Source organism: Cetorhinus maximus, chromosome 1 (genome assembly GCF_964194155.1).
Source record: "Cetorhinus maximus chromosome 1, sCetMax3.hap1.1, whole genome shotgun sequence".
NCBI classification, from domain to species: domain Eukaryota; kingdom Metazoa; phylum Chordata; class Chondrichthyes; order Lamniformes; family Cetorhinidae; genus Cetorhinus; species Cetorhinus maximus.
Window position 1 is genome coordinate 211,245,436 of NC_135879.1, and position 17,897 is coordinate 211,263,332.

Consider the following 17,897-nt stretch of genomic DNA (forward strand, 5'->3'; position numbering starts at 1 on the left):
CAATTGTCCTTAGGGCCCCTGATCTGGAGGTAGAAGGAAAACAAAAAATCACAGTGCCTACTCTTGACAACCTGCATCATCTGCTCAAAGTGCATGTATAGAGGTTTAATTGTGATGGCCCTTACAGTCAAACAGGCCACCAGTTTTCACTGCTTGGATTCGTACATTAAGAATCAACAACTGGCTGAGGATCCAAAAAGCAGACAGCACATGGCGAACATGAATCATCAGCTCCAAGAGAAGTCCTCTTCCACCAAAAGGCAGTAACTTAAACGGAGGTTCACTTCCCAACGCCAGTGATTCTTCCACAGTTTACTGATGATCCCATTCTTCACATTTTTCTAGACAGTGTCAGCAGGCAATTTGATCTAAGAGAAAGGCATCAAAACCAAACACCATCTGTCCTCACCCAATGTCCTCAAATTGGAAAGATTTTAAAAAAATGAGACACATCAAGGACTTGAGGGGGCGGCAGTCCATCTAGCCCCCAATATGTAAAAAAAAAAGCCCTCTTCGTTCCTCTTTCCAGGTGCACAGAAGTTTGTCAAGTTCTTCGAAAATACTTTGTGAGCCTTGAAGAATATCTGCCAGTACCCTCACTGAGATTCAAAATATTCTTTAAAAAGGGTTAAATAAGCAATTAAACATATCGATTAGAAACACACCAGGCCGGTCAAGCAAAAAAAAAATTAAAAACGCTTAATTCAGGACTTTTCATTTTTATATCAGTAATACTTAATACTTTAACCCATCTTTCAGCCCAATAGGTTTATAAGCGGGTCTCAGACTTTTTCCAGCACTAATTCCATCATTAAGGTTCACTCTGGAACTCAGATTGCGCAGTGGGCTAGTCATCATTGACCACTTTAAAAACAATAAACGGTCCAAGCACCCACCCTGCAAAGGAAACTGTGACCAAACCACCCCCCCTCCCTCTCCCTATCCACACCAGCTAAACCAATTAAATACAAAGCTCCTCCCGAAAGAAAGATTAAGATGGTTATTAATCCGCCCCCCCCTCCTCCTCCCTACTGTAAACTCTACATCCAAGATTAAATTAAGAATCAGACACACAGATAGACACAAAGCCCCATCGCGAAGTCAGTTGAATCATTTCAGGCTCCTCAAACAAAAGGGCCCGATCATATAAGGAAAATATCGAAGCTCACCTGGGGAAGAATTTCACACTCACTCAGTCAATCAGTTGGACTAAAGAAACCAGGTCTAACCCGCTTCATTTTGAATCCACCTCCTCACTAAAAGAAAATCGACTCAGCTCCTCTCACACTAACCTCCAACCGCCTTTTTACCCGCCACAAAGCCTCAACCTAACCTGCTGCTGCGCATGTGCGACATCACTGGGCGGGGTCACAGATGAACTTTACCAACAGAAACCGCCGTCCTCGGGCGGCACCGGCCGGCATCTATTGGTTGATTTAAATGTCAATCAGCGTCCCCGCGCGTTCCTAATGGACAGGCGCCCTGTCAATCATAAGGAGCAGACAATGGATTTACAATTCAGTTCGCAGCTTTCGTCATCACTTTCCCCCCCCACCATAAAATTAATTGAATTATTCAATTAAATTGTGCCACCGGGTTCATTAGTCCTTAAAGCCGCTGTTTTATTTTGTACCGCGATGAGGTGTTTAATAAATGTAAAAGAGAGAAGTGAAGTGAATGTTGTCCCCTGGGTGGAGGGCTCACTGGGCGGACGAGTCCAGGAGTTGAGACTCTTGACAGTCAGTCAGCCAGCAAGAGGCGCGTTTACAGGATGGCTCTCCTCAGAGGTTAGTCAGTCTAACTATCATCATTAATATTCATGTACTTGCTCTGAGTCAAATAAATAAGGAAAACCTCTTTTCCTTTCAGTAACAGCGGGAACTGGCACTTTGCAGCGGTTAAATTGATAATTGAAAGAGGAGTAAGTTACCCCTGGGTGTGAGCCTCCCTGTAATCGCCTCCCTGTACTTTACCCCGTTAACAACCTCCATTCACACTCACTCGTGGGGAGCGTACGCCAAGTTTAAATGGGCTACAGTGAGAACTGTTAACGTTTCACGGGGTAGCTGGACTCGTCTTTAAAACTTAGCAAAAGTTTTAAGACGGGCAGAGTGGACTGGCGCTGAAGGAAGGCTGGGCTGGGCTGGGTGTAATATTGGAGCCTGTTTAAGGGCGGTGATAGGCACATGTGCAGGCTGGACAACGCTGCGAAAGTGTTGGGTTTGTAATCAGAAAAACACGTTGCAATCCTATTTCGTCAGGGGAGTTGTAATTATTTTTTAAAGAATGTCTTTCATCAAAGTGGGCTGCCTGGTTAAGCTACTTGAGTGAGCAACTGAGTATACAAGTCAAGTGTGGCCATGACTGAGGAACTGAGATCTTGGACGTTTTCCTGCTGGTTGGTGAATTGGTGGAGCTGTGTCTAAGAAGTGTGGCTTTACACACTTATGGACTTTCAGAGTGGACAATAGAGAAGTCTTGTGATATCAATGTCTAGTTATGATTGATCAGGGAATTAAGTTTACGATTTTTAACAGAAATGATGGGTTGTATTTACATAACAACCAAGGTACTTTCACGGAGTCTTTTTGGGAGGGGTACAAAAGATAGCTCACACAAAAAATGTGTTTTAAGAGATTTTAGAACCATAGAAAAGTTACAGCTCAGAATGAGGCCATTCGGCCTATCTTGTCCATGTCAGCCCGAGGACACCCGGGTGCCCTTTCTAATCCCACCTTCCTGCACCCGGCCCATAGCCTTGCAGCTTACAGCACTTTGGGTGCAGATCCAGGTACTTTTTAAAAGAGTTTAGAGTTTCTGCCTCTTTTGGAAGGAGGGGAAAAAGTAAAGAGGGAAGTGGGGTGTGATCTGTGGAGGGGTTCCAAAAATTGGAATAAGGTATTTGAAAGCTCTCCAACTGAGGGTAGAGGGAGGCACAGCAGATCAGTCAAGGAGATTTGCCATTCTGTTGGGAGTTTTTTTTGTGTTGGAAATCTTATACTTGCAGCTGTTACTTTGTGTCCTGTTCATTCTAAAATGAATATAGCTTTATATATTGTGCCTTCCAAACTTGCTACCAAGTTTCAAAGGTAATTGTGACTTATGTGGACAAACTTTTGTTAAAATAATCAGGTTATAACATACCCGTGACTTTGTTCAGTCAATCTCTTTTTAAATTCAAACCCTGCCCATGGTAATGCATTGTAGCCAGTTTCTCCCGGTACATCTTGCCTCAAAATGGTGAGGGGTTTGGATAGAGTGGATGGGTAGGGCCTGTTTACTTTAACAGAGAGGTCAGTGACTGGGGGGTCATAGATTTAAAGTGATTAGTAGAAAGGTTAGAAGGGAGATGAAAACATTTTTCACTCAGAGGATTGTGGGGATCAGGGACTGACTGCCTGAAGCAGTAGAGGCTGAAAGCCTCAAAGATGTCTGGATGTGCACCTCAAGTGCAGGACTATGGACCAAATGCTGGAAAGTGGGATTAGGCTGGGCGGCTCGTTTTTCAGCTGGCGCAGGCACGATGGGCCAAGAGGCCTCTTTCTGTGCCATAAACTTACAATGATTCTATGTCCTTGATGGCATCAATCTTCCAAAACTCATGATCTGGGAGGCTTCCTTTACAGTGATTCACACTGGTGATATTTCCTGTATAGTTCAAGACACTCGAGTGTAGATTTGCAATTGCAAAGAGTGAGAAAAACTTTTAAGAGCAATCTTATAAGTGGAACCATGATTTTAATGAGATATTGTCAAAATGTGTTCCATCTCTAAAAGCAGAACTTCTAATGAGATTGACGGATCTGTTAGTAACAGCAAATGTTTCTATTATGATTTATTGCTTTACTTTCCAGCAGTTGTTTTCTCCTCTCTGAAATTGTGTGTATATATTGCAGGGTTGTGTGATCATTTAAAAAAGGATTTTAAGCCACTTGTAGTTTGCAGTTTGTGGATTGATCAGTTCTGGATTTTTGAAAAACAATTAGAAATAGAAAATAAACTTGTATTTCTAAAGCATTTTTTAGCACCCCAGGATATCCCAAAGCACTTCACAGCCAGAAAAATACTTTTTGAAGAGTAGTCACTGTTCCAGTGCGAGGAAATGTGGCAGACAAATTGGTATCTCCAATACCAGTGAGATAAATGTTGAGATAATCTGTTTTAGTAATGTTTATAGAATTGCATATGGTATACAACCAGTCCATGCTGGCATTTGTACTCTATTCAAGCCTCCTCAGGCTTCCTCATCTACCTCTATCAGCATACCCTTCTATCCTGTTGTCTAGCTTTCCCTTAAATGCATCTATACTTCTATACTGTTCACATCAAGTGCTCCCTGTGGGAGTGATTTTTCACATTCTCAGCACTCTCTGATTAAAGAAGTTTCTTTGAGAATTCCCTATTTTTTTTATTTCTTGGTGACTCTCTAATATTGATGGCCACTAGTTTTGTCCTTCCTTACTCTTTCCCATAAATGGAAACAACTACTTGCAATTATATAGCGTCTTTGCTGGTGTAAAAATGTCACAAGGTGCCCACAGAAGCATCCTCAAACAGAATTTGACACAGAGTCATATAGAGATATTAGGGCAGGAAAACAGCAGCTTAAAGGAGGAAAGAGAGATGGAGAGATTTGGGGAGGGAATTAGATCAAGGTTTCAGCAGCTGAAGGTATGGCTGCCATTGATCAATTGATTAAAATCCGTGATGTCAAAAGACCAGAAATAGAGGAGTGCAGATATCTTGGAGGGTTGGAGGGGGCCACAGAGGCGGGGAAGGGCAAGGCTACAGAGGGCCCTGAAAACAAACAAGGATGAAAATTTTAAAATTGAAGTGTTGCTCAACTTGGGAGCCAATGTAAGTCAGAACAATCGATAAATGGGTTGGTGCGAGCTAGGATACAGGTTGCAGGGTCTTGGATGGCATTAAGTATATGGAGGATGGGAGATGGAAGGCTGGTCAAGTCTAGAGGTAACAAAAGCTGTGAGCTGAGGCAGGCAGGGTGGAGTCGGGTAATGCTACAAGATGGGAGTACGCAGTCTTAATAGTGACATGAATTTGTGGTCAGAAGCTCATCACGGGATCATATATGGTGAGTGGTTCAGTTCAGCATCATGCAGTTGTTAGGTAGGGGGATCGAGTCAATGGCTAAAGGAGTTTGTGACGGTGGTTTCAGTCTATCCAGTATTTAGTTGGAGGAAATTTATGCTCACCCAGTAGTGGATATAGCACAAGCAGTCTGACGATTTGGAGACAGTAGCTGGGGTGGGGGCATGTAGTTGGGGGTAATTAGAAGTGGTTGTGAGAAAGTGAAAGCCACCGTAGTCCCAGAGGACCATAGGTTGCTCTCTCTCATTAGAAAGTGACGAATGGTGGTGAGCTTAACCTGAGGTTCACCATGCCTCCAGGTGAGGGGTGAGGTTGATAATTCATGGATGACCTCAGCCGGTACAGGAATTGAACTCCTGCTGTTGGCATCACTCTACATAACAAACCTGCCGTCCAGCTAACTGACCCCCAAAAGTGGTTGTCGTAGAGCTGGGTGTCATCAGCCTTCATATATGCCGTTGATCAGGAACAGAAAAGGCTGACTTGTGCAGAAAGAGTTGATTAGTCATTTGGCAAAGATACATTCAATGGGGAATTGATTCATGCAGATCTTCAGCTGATAATGGTACATGATGTACATCAACCTTACAGCCTTGGCTCAAGCATGGACAAAAGAGCTGAACTTCAGAGTGGAGGTGAGGGTGACTGCTGTTGACATCATGGCAACATTTGATACTGTAGCATCGAGGAGCCTTAGCAAAACTGGACTCTGGGAAAACTCTTCACTTGTCATCCTTAGCACAAAGGAAGATGGTTGTGGTTGTTGGAGGTCAATCATCTCAGTTCCAGGACATCATTGCAGGAGTTCCTCAGGGTAGTGTCCTAGGGCCAAACATCATCAGCTGCTTCATCAATAACCACCTTACTTCCATCATAATGTCAGAAGTGGGGATGTTTCCTGATGATAGCACAATTTGCGACTCCTCGTACTAAAGCAGTCCATGTCCAAATGCAGCAAGACCTGGATAATATATAGGCTTAGACTGATAAGTGGCAATTAACATTTACACCACACAAGTGCCGGGCAATGACTATCTCCAACAAGAGAGAACCTAACCATTGCCACTGGACATTCAATGGCATTGCCATCGCTGAAACCCCCCACTAACAACATCTGGGGGTTACCATTGACCAGGAACTGAACTGAACTAGCCATGTAAATACTGTGGCTACAAGAGCAGGTCAGTGACTATGAATCCTGAGTAACTCTCCAAAGCCTGTCCACCATCTACAAGGCCCAAGTCAGGAGTATGATGGAATACTCCCCACTTGCCTGGATGAGTGCAACAACACTGAAGAAGCTTGACACCATCCAGGGCAAAGCACCTTATTTGATTAGCACCCCATCACAAACATTCACTCCCACCACCATCAACACACAGTGGCAGCAGTGTGTACCACCTACAAGATGCACTGTAACAACTCACCAAGGCTCCTTTTGATAGCACCTTCCAAACCCACAACCACTACTATCTAGAAGGACAAGGACAGCAGACACATGGGAACACCACCTGGAAGCTCCCCTCCAAGCCATTTTCCATCCTAACTTGAAAATATATCACCGTTCCTTCACTGTCGCTGGGTCAAATTCCAGGAGCTCCCTCCCTAACAGCGCTGTGGGTGTACCTACACCACATGGATTGCAGCGGTTCAAGATGGCAGCTCACCACCACCACCACTTCAAGGGCAATAAATGCTGGGCTAGCCTGTGATGCCCAGGTCCCATGAATGAACAAAACAAAAAAATGACGTGGGACAAATATATTTCTCGATACGTAACAAGGCAATGATATAAAATAATGAAGCAACAATGGCCACTTTAAGTATTGCATTTTGTTGTCTGGCTTCTGAACACAAATATTAGCATGGTATGCAACTTCACTTTACATTGGTGATTAGCATTATAAATCACCAGTTTCTTATCAAAAAGGATAACCTCTTTCACTGATTATTGAAAATGTTGGATGTATGAATAATTCTGTTACATTGCCTTCTCTTGAGGTATTGCAGTTAACATTTGGCCTACTTTTTAACAGAAATTGATGAGGTCAGGTTTAAATCTTCTTTACTAAACCAAAGTTCAACGGTTTGTTTATTCTACTCCCCCACCCTCCCCACTGGCAAAAAGAAATGAACCAGTCAACAACCTCTGCAATCACTACTGCAGTTATCAAATTAAGTACTAAACTCCTGAGGTTAGATATTTGTCCTTTTGTTTGCAATATTTTTAAATAATAGTACTGTGATGGAGAGTCAATGCATCACAGCCTGGTGGGACATTTCAGGAGTTGCCACCCTGTGCATCATGAGAAGGGAAGAAGCTGCTGCCTGCTGTTCCCATGGGTAAGGAAAAGAAATCAGGAGGAAATAGCCCCAGTTGCTATCTAATGAGCAATGTTGGAATACAAACTGGAAAGGGATAGTATATGGTGTTATACGTAGGATTCCAAATAAACTATTACCCTTTAACTTGGGCCTTGTGTTGACCTCGTGATCTCTTCACTTGCTTAAACTCCTGATTTTACAAACACTGCTGCAGGTTTTAGGGCACTAGAGGGAAGCTAGTCACTCTCTAAATGTTAAAGAAACGACGGAAGCCAGAGGTGGAAGCTGTTGCTGCACATTCCAATTCTCTGCTATCCTGAAAACTTAAATACATGATAGAAAACAATGATTTTTAATTTGAATGGTGAGCTCCCAAACTCAACCAAACAATTTTTAAAAAATGAAGCAATAATTTCACGAGATAGATGCACTAATATAATAAGATTGTGAAATGCTTTAAATTTGTATTCGGTTCTGAGTCCAACTTCTAGCTGTGATCACTTCAAATCTAGAAATGATCACATCAGATCACTCTGTCTTGCAAAGTACAATTTTGTTAATCATAGCTCAATGACTTAGTTAACTTCACCATCAACACTCCCAGTCAGTTATCTATTTCATTCCCAGATAATGCCTTTGGCTAGTCACATTTCTGCCAAAGAGGTCTGGGAGCTCCCTGGATAAGGATACAAATTTCTTTTGGTGATCTGACAGGGTTGGGAGGCACTGTGCTTTGGTAGGATATGAGCCCCAAAGGCCTACAAGGCGTAACTATAACTTGGCTCCTGGCCCCCTAAAGCCTACCTGTCTATAAGGCACAAGTCAGGAATGTGATGGAATACTCTCCACTTGCCTGGAGTGCAGCTCTAACAATACTCAAAAAGCTTGACACCATCCAGGATAAAGAAGCTCGCTTGATTATCACCCCATCCACGAAAATTCACTCCCTGCACCTCCTGACTCTCAGTGGAGCAGTGTGTACCATCTACAAGATGCACTGCAGCAGCTCACCAAGGCTCCTTCGACAGCATCTTCCAAACCCACGACCTCTACCGCCTAGAAGGACAAGGGCAGCAGATGCATGGGAACACCACCTGCAAGTTCCCCTCCAAGCCCCACACCATCCTGACTTGGAACTATATCACTGTCGCTAGGTCAAAATCCTGGAACTCCCTCCCTAACAGCAATGTGTGTGTGTACCTACATCTTATGGACTGCAGCAGGTCAAGGTGTCTCACCACCACCTTCGCAATGTAGGAAGCTCTGCAGCCAGTTTACATGCAGTAAGGTCCCACAAACAGCAATGTGCAATGGCCAGATAATCTGTTTAATTTAGATGTGTGTTAACTGCTTTTTCCCGGGGATGACTCCTATCTTCCAATTTTCTCACCTCAACATTTCTCAATAGTGTAATATTGCCAAACCGAATTTGCGGACACTTCTCCCGTTATCTGCTTTAAGGTATCTTTATTTAGATTTGGAGTGTTTCACTGTTAGTTGGTTATTTTCCTTCAAGGTTGTAAGAAGAACTTTCTAGTTAGGGCTATCAGTGGTCCTTGTGTGATATATGAATACCGTTTGATCTGTTTTTAAGTCATCTTTTTACAAAAGCACAGAGCACAAGCATTTGTTCTCGCCATTCATTTGTTTTTGTATTTACATTTGTTGCCACCTATAATTTAAATGTGATTAAGGAAATATCAAAAGCAGCTATTTTGGATTATATGAGAAACAAGAAATATCTGATGTAAATATGCTTTGCAATTCACAGTGTACAACAACAGAAGATCATAATGTAGAGAGGCTTGAGAATGCAAATGGGGAGCGGGTGAAAAGGAAAATTAAATATATGAATGGAGGGCATGGATTGGCACTTGGAGTTGAGTAGGGTAGATGTGATAAGGAGGAACAAGGGCAAGGGTGTTGAATGCCATGCAGGGAAAAGGTAAGGATGATAAGAGTGCAGGATAGAGCATGTGTAGTGGAGTGTTATTGCAAGTTGTGTCAAATTTGATAAATCTTTGAAGCCAGTTATGAGAGTTTTGAGAAATTGAACGTGGAAGTGATGAAAACTAACATGAGTTAGAGGGGGAATGGCAGTGTTATTGATGTGGACAGAGAGGGTCTTGGGGTTTCTGCTCAAGGTCTTATAGGACATTTGAGGCTGTAGACCATTGGTTTGGCCTGAGTGAGCAGTCAGGCAGGGGGAAAGAATGAGAAGCAGAATGGTTTCCTTTAGCAACTGAACCATTGGAGCCACTAATTGAGTATATGTTGTAATGTTTTAAAAATAAGAATTTAAATGATAAACGTGAACAAGGCATCATTTGAGACTAGACGTCAAAATATTTAATTTTAAGTTGACAGGACTACTGTAGTAAAATCCAATCGTGTTCCAATTCATCTCCAGGCAGCTGTCTGTGTAACTGGTGCATGTGTATCACCTGTTGCAGAGCATTCACATACCCTTGTTATTATAGCAACTGTCAGCAGAGTTTGGTTTGCAGCGGAATGCAGACATGGGGCACACTTTTTTAATGCATTTTGTGGATGTGACTAGGGCAGCATTTATTGCCCATCCCTAATTGCCCTTGAGAAGGTAGTGGTGAGCTGCCACCTTGAACTGCTGCAGTCCTTGTGGTGTAGGTAGACTCGCAGTGCTGTTAGGGAGGGAGTTCCAGGATTTTGACCCAGTGACAGTGAAGGAACAGAGATATATTTCCAAGCCAGAATGGTGAGTGGTTTGGAGGGGAACTTCCAGGTGGTGGTGTTCCCATGTATCTGCTGCCCTTGTCCTTTTAGATGGTAGTGGTCGTGGGTTTGGGAGGAGCTTTGAGCTGTTGCAGTGCATCTTGTAGATGATATACACTGCTGCCACTGTTCATTGGTGATGGAGAGAGTGAATGTTTGTGGAAGGGGTGCCAATCAAGTGGGCTGCTTTGTCCTGTTTGATGTCGAGCTTCTTGTGATGTTGGAGCTGCACTCATCCAGGCAAGTGGATTGTATTCCATCACACTTCTGACTTGTGCCTTGTAGATGGTGGGCAGGCTTTGGGGAATCAGGAGGCGAGTTACTCGCTGCAGGATTCAGAGTCATAGAGTTATACAGCACAGAAACAGGCCCTATGGCCCATCGTGTCCGTGCTGGCCATCAAGCACCTATCTATTCTAATCCCATTTTCCAGCACTTGGCCTGTAGCCCTGTATGCTATGGCATTTCAAGTGCTCATCTAAATACTAAAATGTTGAGGGTTCCTGCCTCTACCACCCCCTCAGGCAGTGTGTTCCAGATTCTGACCACCCTCTGGGTGAAAAAACTTTTCCTCAAATCTCCTTTAAACCTCCTGCCCCTTAGCTTAAATCTATGCCCCCTGTTTATTGACACCTCTGCTAAGGGGAAAAGTTTCTTCCTATCTATGCCCCTCATAATTTAGTATACCTCTATCAGGCTCCCCCTCAGCCTTCTCTGCTCTAAGGAAAACAGCCGTAGCTTATCCAGTCTCTCTTCATTGCCTGGGCTGGAGCATTCCAGCTATGTCCTGGTGAATCTCCTCTGCATCCTCTCCAGTGCAATCACATTCTTCCTATAGTGTGGCGACCAGAACTGCACACCAGTATTCCAGCTGTGGCCTAACCAGCGTTTTCTACAGCTCCAACATAACCTCCCTGCTCTTATATCCTATGCCTCGGCTAATAAAGGCAAGTATCCCATATGCTGCCTTAACCACACTATTTACCTGTGTTGCTGCCTTCAGGGATCTATGGACACGTACACCAAGGTTCCTCTGATCCTCGGTACTTCCTAGGGTCCTGCCAATCGTTGTGTTTTTCCTTGCCGTGTTAGTCCTCCCAAAATGCATCACCTCGCACTTCTTGGGATTAAATTCCATTTGCCACTGCTCTGCCCATCTTGCCAGCCCATCTATATTGTCCTGTAATCTAAAGCTTTCCTCGCTATTTACGACACCACCAATTTTTGTGTCATCTGTCAACTTGTTGATCATACCTCCCTATATTCACGCCTAAATCATTAATGTACACTACAAACAGCAAGGGTCCCAGCACCGATCCCTGCAGTACAACTCGTCACAGGCTTTCAGTCACAAACATCCTTCGACCATCATCCTCTGCCTCCTGCCGCTAAGCCAATTTTGGATCCAATTTGCCCTGGATCCCATGGGCTCTTGCCTTCATGACCATTCTCCCATGCAGGACCTTGTCAAAAGCCTTACTGAAGTCGATGTAGACTACATCAACTGCACTACCCTCATCTACACAACTAGTCACCTCCTCGAAAAATTCAATCAAATTTGTTGGACATGATCTCCCCCTGACAAAGCCATGCTGACTATCCCTAATTAATCCCTGCCTCTCCAAGTGGAGATTAATCCTGTCCTCAGAATTTTTTCCAATAGTTTCCCTATCACTGATGTTAGACTCACTGGCCTCTAATTACCTGGTTTATCCCTACTACCCTTCTTGAATAATGGTACCATATTCACTGTCCTCCAGTCCTCTGGCACCTCTCCTGTGGCCAGAGAGGGTTTGAAAATTAGTGTCAGAGCCCCTGCAATCTCCTCCCTTGCCTCACCTAGCAGCCTGGGATACATCTCATCTGGACCTGGGGATTTATCTATTTTTATGCCCACTAAAACTGCTAATACCTCCTCCCTTTCAATGCTAATTTGTTCAAGTATATCACAGTCCCTCTCCCTGATTTCTACACCTACGTTGTCCTTCTCCATAGTGAACACAGATGGAAAGTAATCATTCAAAACCTCACCTACATCCTTCGGCTCCACGCACAGATTGCCACTTTGGTCTCTAATGGGCCCTACTCTTTCCTGGTTATCCTCTTATCCTTTATATATTTATAAAATGCCTTAGGATTTTCCTTTATCTTGCCTGCCAGTATTTTATCATGCCCCCTCTTCTCTCTCCTAATTACTTTAAGTACCCCCCTACACTTTCTATACTCCTCTAGGGCTTCTGTTGTTTTCAGCCCTCTGTATCTGCCATTAGCCTTTTTTTTCCCTTATCCAATCTTCTATATCCCTTGACATCCAGGGTTCCCTGGACTTGTTGGTCCTATCCTTCACCTTTACGGGAACACATTGGCCCTGGACACTCTCGCTTTCCTTTTTGAATGACTCCCACTGGTCTGTGTAGACTTTCCTAGAAGTAGCTGCTCCAAGTCCACTTTGGCCAGACCCTGTCTTATAATATTGAAGTGCCCCCCGCCCCCTCCCGGCCCCTCTATCTTATAGGACCTTCTACATACTGTCTCAAAAAGCTCTCCTAGATGCACTTTAAGGATTCTGCCCCCTCTAAGTCTTTCACATATGACTATCCCAGTTAATATTGGGGAAGTTGAAATCCCCTACTATTATTACCCTATTATTTTTACACTTCTGAGATTTGCCTACGTATCTGCCCCTGACTTTGTTTGGAGGCCTATAGTATACTCCCAGCAAAGTGATTGCCCCTCTTTTTGTTTTTAAGTTGTACCCACATGGCCTCATTTGAGAAACCTCCTAGGATACCATCCCTCCTTACTGCAGCATTTGACTCCTTGATCAATGGTGCAATGCCGCACCTCTTTTACACCCACCCCCCTGCCCCCGAGTCATGCCTGAAGATTCTATACCCTGGAATATTGAGCTGCCAGTCCTGCCCTTCCCTCTGATAGCAACGATATCATATTCCTATCTGTTAATCAATGTCCCCCATTCATCTGCCTTACTTGTAAGACTCCTTGCGTCCTAGCCTCCGACCTGCTCTTGGAGCCACAGTATAAATATGGCGAGTCCAGTTCTGTTTCTGGTCAATGGCAAACCCCCCCCCCCCTCTCCCCCAGGATGTTGCTATTGGGGGAGTCAATAATGCCATTGAATGTCATGGGGCGATGGTTAGATTCTCTCTTGTTGGAGATGGTCATTGCCTGGCACTTGTATGGCATGCATGTTAGTTGCCACTTGTCAGCCCAAGCCTGTATATTGACCAGGTCTTACAGCATTTGGACATGGACTGCTTTAGCATCTGAGGAGTCGCGAATAGTGCTGAACATTGTGCAATCATCAACGAGCATTTCCACTTCTGACCTTATGATGGAAGGAAGGTCATTGATGAAGCAGCTGAAGATGGTTGGGCCAAGGGCACTACTCTGAGGAACACCTTAGGGGAACTGATCCATAATAGGCCACACCTATTTTCAAATTAAACATTTTTTCTATTACACTCATTGCAAACAGCATTGGAGGCCAATGTTTAGTCAATATGTATATTCCATTCAACATGTATTTATATAGTGCCTTTAACATAAAGTTTCCCAAGGTGCTTCACAGGAGTGATTAGCATATAAAATTTGACAGGAAAGGTGACCAAAAAATTGGTCAAAGTAGTAGATTTTAAGGAGCAACTCGAAGGAGGAGAGAGCGAGACAGAGAGGTTTAGGAAGGGAATTTCTGAGCTTGGGGCCTAGGCAGCTCAAGGCATGTCCTCTAGTAGTGGAGTAAAGAAACCTGGGCATATGAGGCCAGAATTGGAGGAGAGATCTGGGAGTGTTGTTGGGCTGGAGGAGTTTACATGGTTAGAAGGAGCAAGGCCATGGAGGGATTTGAAAACAAAGATGAGAATTTTAAAATTGAGGTGATGCCATACTAGAAGTTAAAGTAGGACAGCAGGCAATTGATAGTATCAATTTCTCACCATTAATAGATAACAATTGGTAGACCTCTTGCTTCTGGGTTGTAGAATCTCAGATCAGGAATCTGCACTCCAATCCAAACTAACTCTCCAGTGCAGTATTAAGAAACTGCTGCATTAATGAAGCTGTTATCTTATAGATGAAACATTGGCCCATGCTGCCTACATAAGTCATTACGCACCAAAATAACCCATTGTGAGACATTTATCAGGGACATGGTTTAGAATCATGCTTCAACAAAATGTAAATTAGCATTTACATAATAGGGGCATAAAGTATAAGAGCAAGATTATGTTAGACTAGTATAAAACACTGGTTTGGTCTTAACTAGAGTATTGCATCCAGCCTGGGTGCCATAATTTAGGAAAGATGTGTAGGCATCAGAGAGAGTGGTTCCAGGGATGAGGAACTTCAGTTACATAGGTTGAGGAACTTCAGTTACATAGGTTGAGGAACTTCAGTTACATAGGTTGAGGAACTTCAGTTACATAGGTTGAGGAACTTCAGTTACATAGGTTGAGGAACTTCAGTTACATAGGTTGAGGAACTTCAGTTACATAGGTTGAGGAACTTCAGTTACATAGGTTGAGGAACTTCAGTTACATAGGTTGAGGAACTTCAGTTACATAGGTTGAGGAACTTCAGTTACATAGGTTGAGGAACTTCAGTTACGTAGGTTGAGGAAGTAGAGTATTTTCCTTGGAGAGGCGAAGATTGAGAGGAGATTTGATAGAGGTACTAAAAATCATGAGGGGTCTGGGTAGGGTAGATAGGGAAAATACTGTTCCTACTGGTGGAAGAACTGAGAACAAGAGGGCACAGATTATCATCTGAAAAGGAAGAATGTGCAGGGTTATGGGGAGAGGAGGGACAAAGTGGTGCTCACTCAGAGCCTACGCAGACATGACACCAAATGGCCTCCTGTGCTGTAACCATTCTGTGATTCTAGTAATTTATTTATGAATGCTCCTTTTTAAGGTTCTTATTATTATTCCTGCGAGTTTGTGGAGGAGTTTGTCCAGTATGTATTAAGGAGTTGTAAGTTTCTATGTATTTTTTTTAAAGGTGTATTCATTGTTGCTGCCAAACGTACCCCTTTTGGTACTTACGGGGGAGTGCTGAAGGACCACACTGCCACGGATTTAGCTGCACACGCTGCAAAGGCTGCACTCTCTGCTGGAAAGGTTAATCACGACCTCGTGGACAGCGTCATTGTTGGAAATGTAATGCAGGTCAGTATGTGGTGGATCACAGTTCTAGAGTCTGAAGACATTGCTACTGTTGTATGCCAAGCCTGTGTTTCTTCAAACCTTTCGACATGGGGGCAGGACCTACCTGCCTGCAACACCCCACCCACCCCAACCCCCACTTCGAATCAACATTTCTGAATGGCATGCTAATGGTCCAAGGGAAAACCTCGCCATAATTGCATAAAATAATTTTGAATAATGCAGTAAGGGAAATAACTTGGAAATAAGTTCACAAATGCAGTAAGGTTTGGTACTCCGCTGATTTCAGGAACTCCGAGATTCAGGGGCTCATTTGCAGATCTGTGTTCTAAAGGCCACTTTCGTTTTCCGCTCTTTGGGAAGGAGTTAGTGCAGCCAAGTTTTACTAAATGAGGCCTAGCATAAAGAGATAAAATGTACTACTATCAACTTTGATTTCATTTTATCAACAATTTCATTTCACTTGCTTCACAGCAGAAAACTAGTTTCATCAATGCCAATGACCCTTCAGTACTTTTACTGAGCATGAGCCTGCCTGGAAGCAGGCTTTTTACCCTTTTGAGTGCTTACAGCGATGAATTGAAACAAATTAGTTGTAAGTTAAGCACTCTGGGACATTTATGATAGACATAATAAGGTACTATAAAAATGTGAGCTCTTTCTTTATTAGTGAGCTCCAGTTTATCTTCACTTACTGCATTGTATCTCTGTACGTATACATTAAGTATCATTTGCCAGCAATCCTGAATTGAATTATTTTACATCCTTACAATTTCCTCAGTGTCCCTAGAGTAATGCTTCTATTTAAGATCAACTAACTCAGCACAGATAAGTTAAAAGAAGCACTTAGGAGCCAGCTGTCACAGTGGGTTAGAGAATAGATGTCACAGGATAGCTGGTGTTGAAGAAGTAGGTAATCTCTGAGATCTGTTATAAAACAGAACTTAACTTTGCAACTGTCTATCAAAAATTCTTGGGTTCACTAGCATTGGTTACACCCTGAAGGTCTTTTGTGAAGTGTTCACATACAGTGCAAGTGGATGAGGTTAGTATTATTCAAGGGTATTGTAAAAGTGCAGCCTTGTGATGTCCTGTAGATAACTGTGCCCCTTGCACTCCAGGAGAACCAAGCAAAATCTTGATACTATTCGTTTAAGCTGCTTTATTTAGTTATGATCAGATTACATTGATATTTGGATAAATCAATACTGATTTTAACATATCTAATGAACACTGTACTTCCTCACATCAATGTCTTCCTTGATGTAGACCAGTGTAAAGCTAGGTTATGTACTCGGGTGCCTGAAGTGGGGCTTGAACCCACGATCTTCTAATTTAGGCAACAGTGCTACCACTGAGCCAAGCTGACATCTTTATAAATATAGTTTTTTTTTGAAGATATCTCAAAGATGAGGAAGCAGAGATTTATAGTGGGAATTTGGGGAAGGCCCCACTTATGATGGGGTGAAAAGGAGTGAAATATTCAGAAGGAGATTGCAGAGATGGTGTTGGGCACTGGATAAGAAGCCTATTGAGCAAGACACAGATGACGCGAGAGTGGATTCTTCATGTGGAACAGGATGCGTAGAGAACTTGGAGTATATGGAAGGCGAAGGACAAGAAACTTGTAGGAGGATTTGAATCTGGAGGTGATGAAGGTGATAAGTTTCTGTGGCAAGGTCTAAGGTAGTATATACGTCTACTAGTTTAGTCTGAATGTTTCCACCCCTTTGCCCAGTCATGCAATATCGACTGAATGGACTTTATGGCAGGAACCGAAGGGCAGCATATATAGAATGTACTGAAGAGGCCAACAATAAATTCTTTGATAAAAGCAATATACTGCGGATGCTGGAAATCTGAAACAGAAAATGCTGGAAAAACTCAGCAGGTCTAGCAGCATCTGTGGAGAGAAAAACAGTTAACGTTTTGAGTCCGTAGAACCCTTCAGAGCTGAAGAGAAGTGGAAAGGTGATTAAACCTTTTAAGGGGGGGGTGGAGCTGGATAGAAGGCCAGTGATAGGTGGGGACAAAGGAGGGATTGACAAAGATGTCATGAAATAAAGGACAAAGGGAGTGGTAGTGGTAAGGGCTAAAAAAGGTGCTGATAGTGGCATAAAGGTGAGAAAGCAGAATGTGGTATTAGCAGAACAAGGGTAGTATTGTGTGAAAGAACAACATGGAACAAGTAACAGATGGCCCTGTAAGGGATGGGGTGCCTCATCTTCTGATTAGGCACTTTACAGCCTTCTGGACTTAACATTTGAGTTTAACAACTTCGTACTATGAACACACTCCTCCATCCTCACCCTTTTTTTAATCCCCTTTTTTCTACATTTTTATTTTTTATCCACTTTTATTTTTATTCATTTATTATTGGTTTTATCCCCTTTTTTTTAATTCCCCCCAATCCCATTTTCTAGACCTGCTTAGTTTTTCCGGCATTTTCTGTTTTTGTTTGTGATTCTTTAGAAGCCCTGGTGTGAGTGCTTTGTTCTATAGTCCCCTTCTGATTATACTGCTTTTCTT

At 43.1% G+C, this 17,897-nt stretch overlaps 1 protein-coding gene and 1 non-coding gene across 3 annotated transcripts in view; one reads left to right on the top strand and one right to left on the bottom strand.

Annotated features, from left to right (window-relative positions):
* Positions 1-777: 777 nt before the first annotated feature.
* On the bottom strand, positions 778-864 carry LOC144689170 (small Cajal body-specific RNA 18). Its single transcript, XR_013578583.1, has one exon.
* Positions 865-1,633: 769 nt separating this feature from the next.
* The window catches only part of acaa2 (acetyl-CoA acyltransferase 2), a 53,989-nt gene continuing 37,725 nt past the window's right edge, over positions 1,634-17,897 (top strand). The window contains exons 1-2 of one of the 2 annotated variants that reach the window (XM_078552636.1): positions 1,634-1,787; positions 15,205-15,371. In XM_078552636.1, the coding sequence (XP_078408762.1) occupies positions 1,772-1,787; positions 15,205-15,371 (183 nt within the window). In that variant the 5' untranslated portion in view covers positions 1,634-1,771. Of the gene's footprint in view, positions 1,788-7,431; positions 7,453-15,204; positions 15,372-17,897 lie in introns of those variants that run through there. The other variant, XM_078552645.1, reaches the window with a different exon arrangement.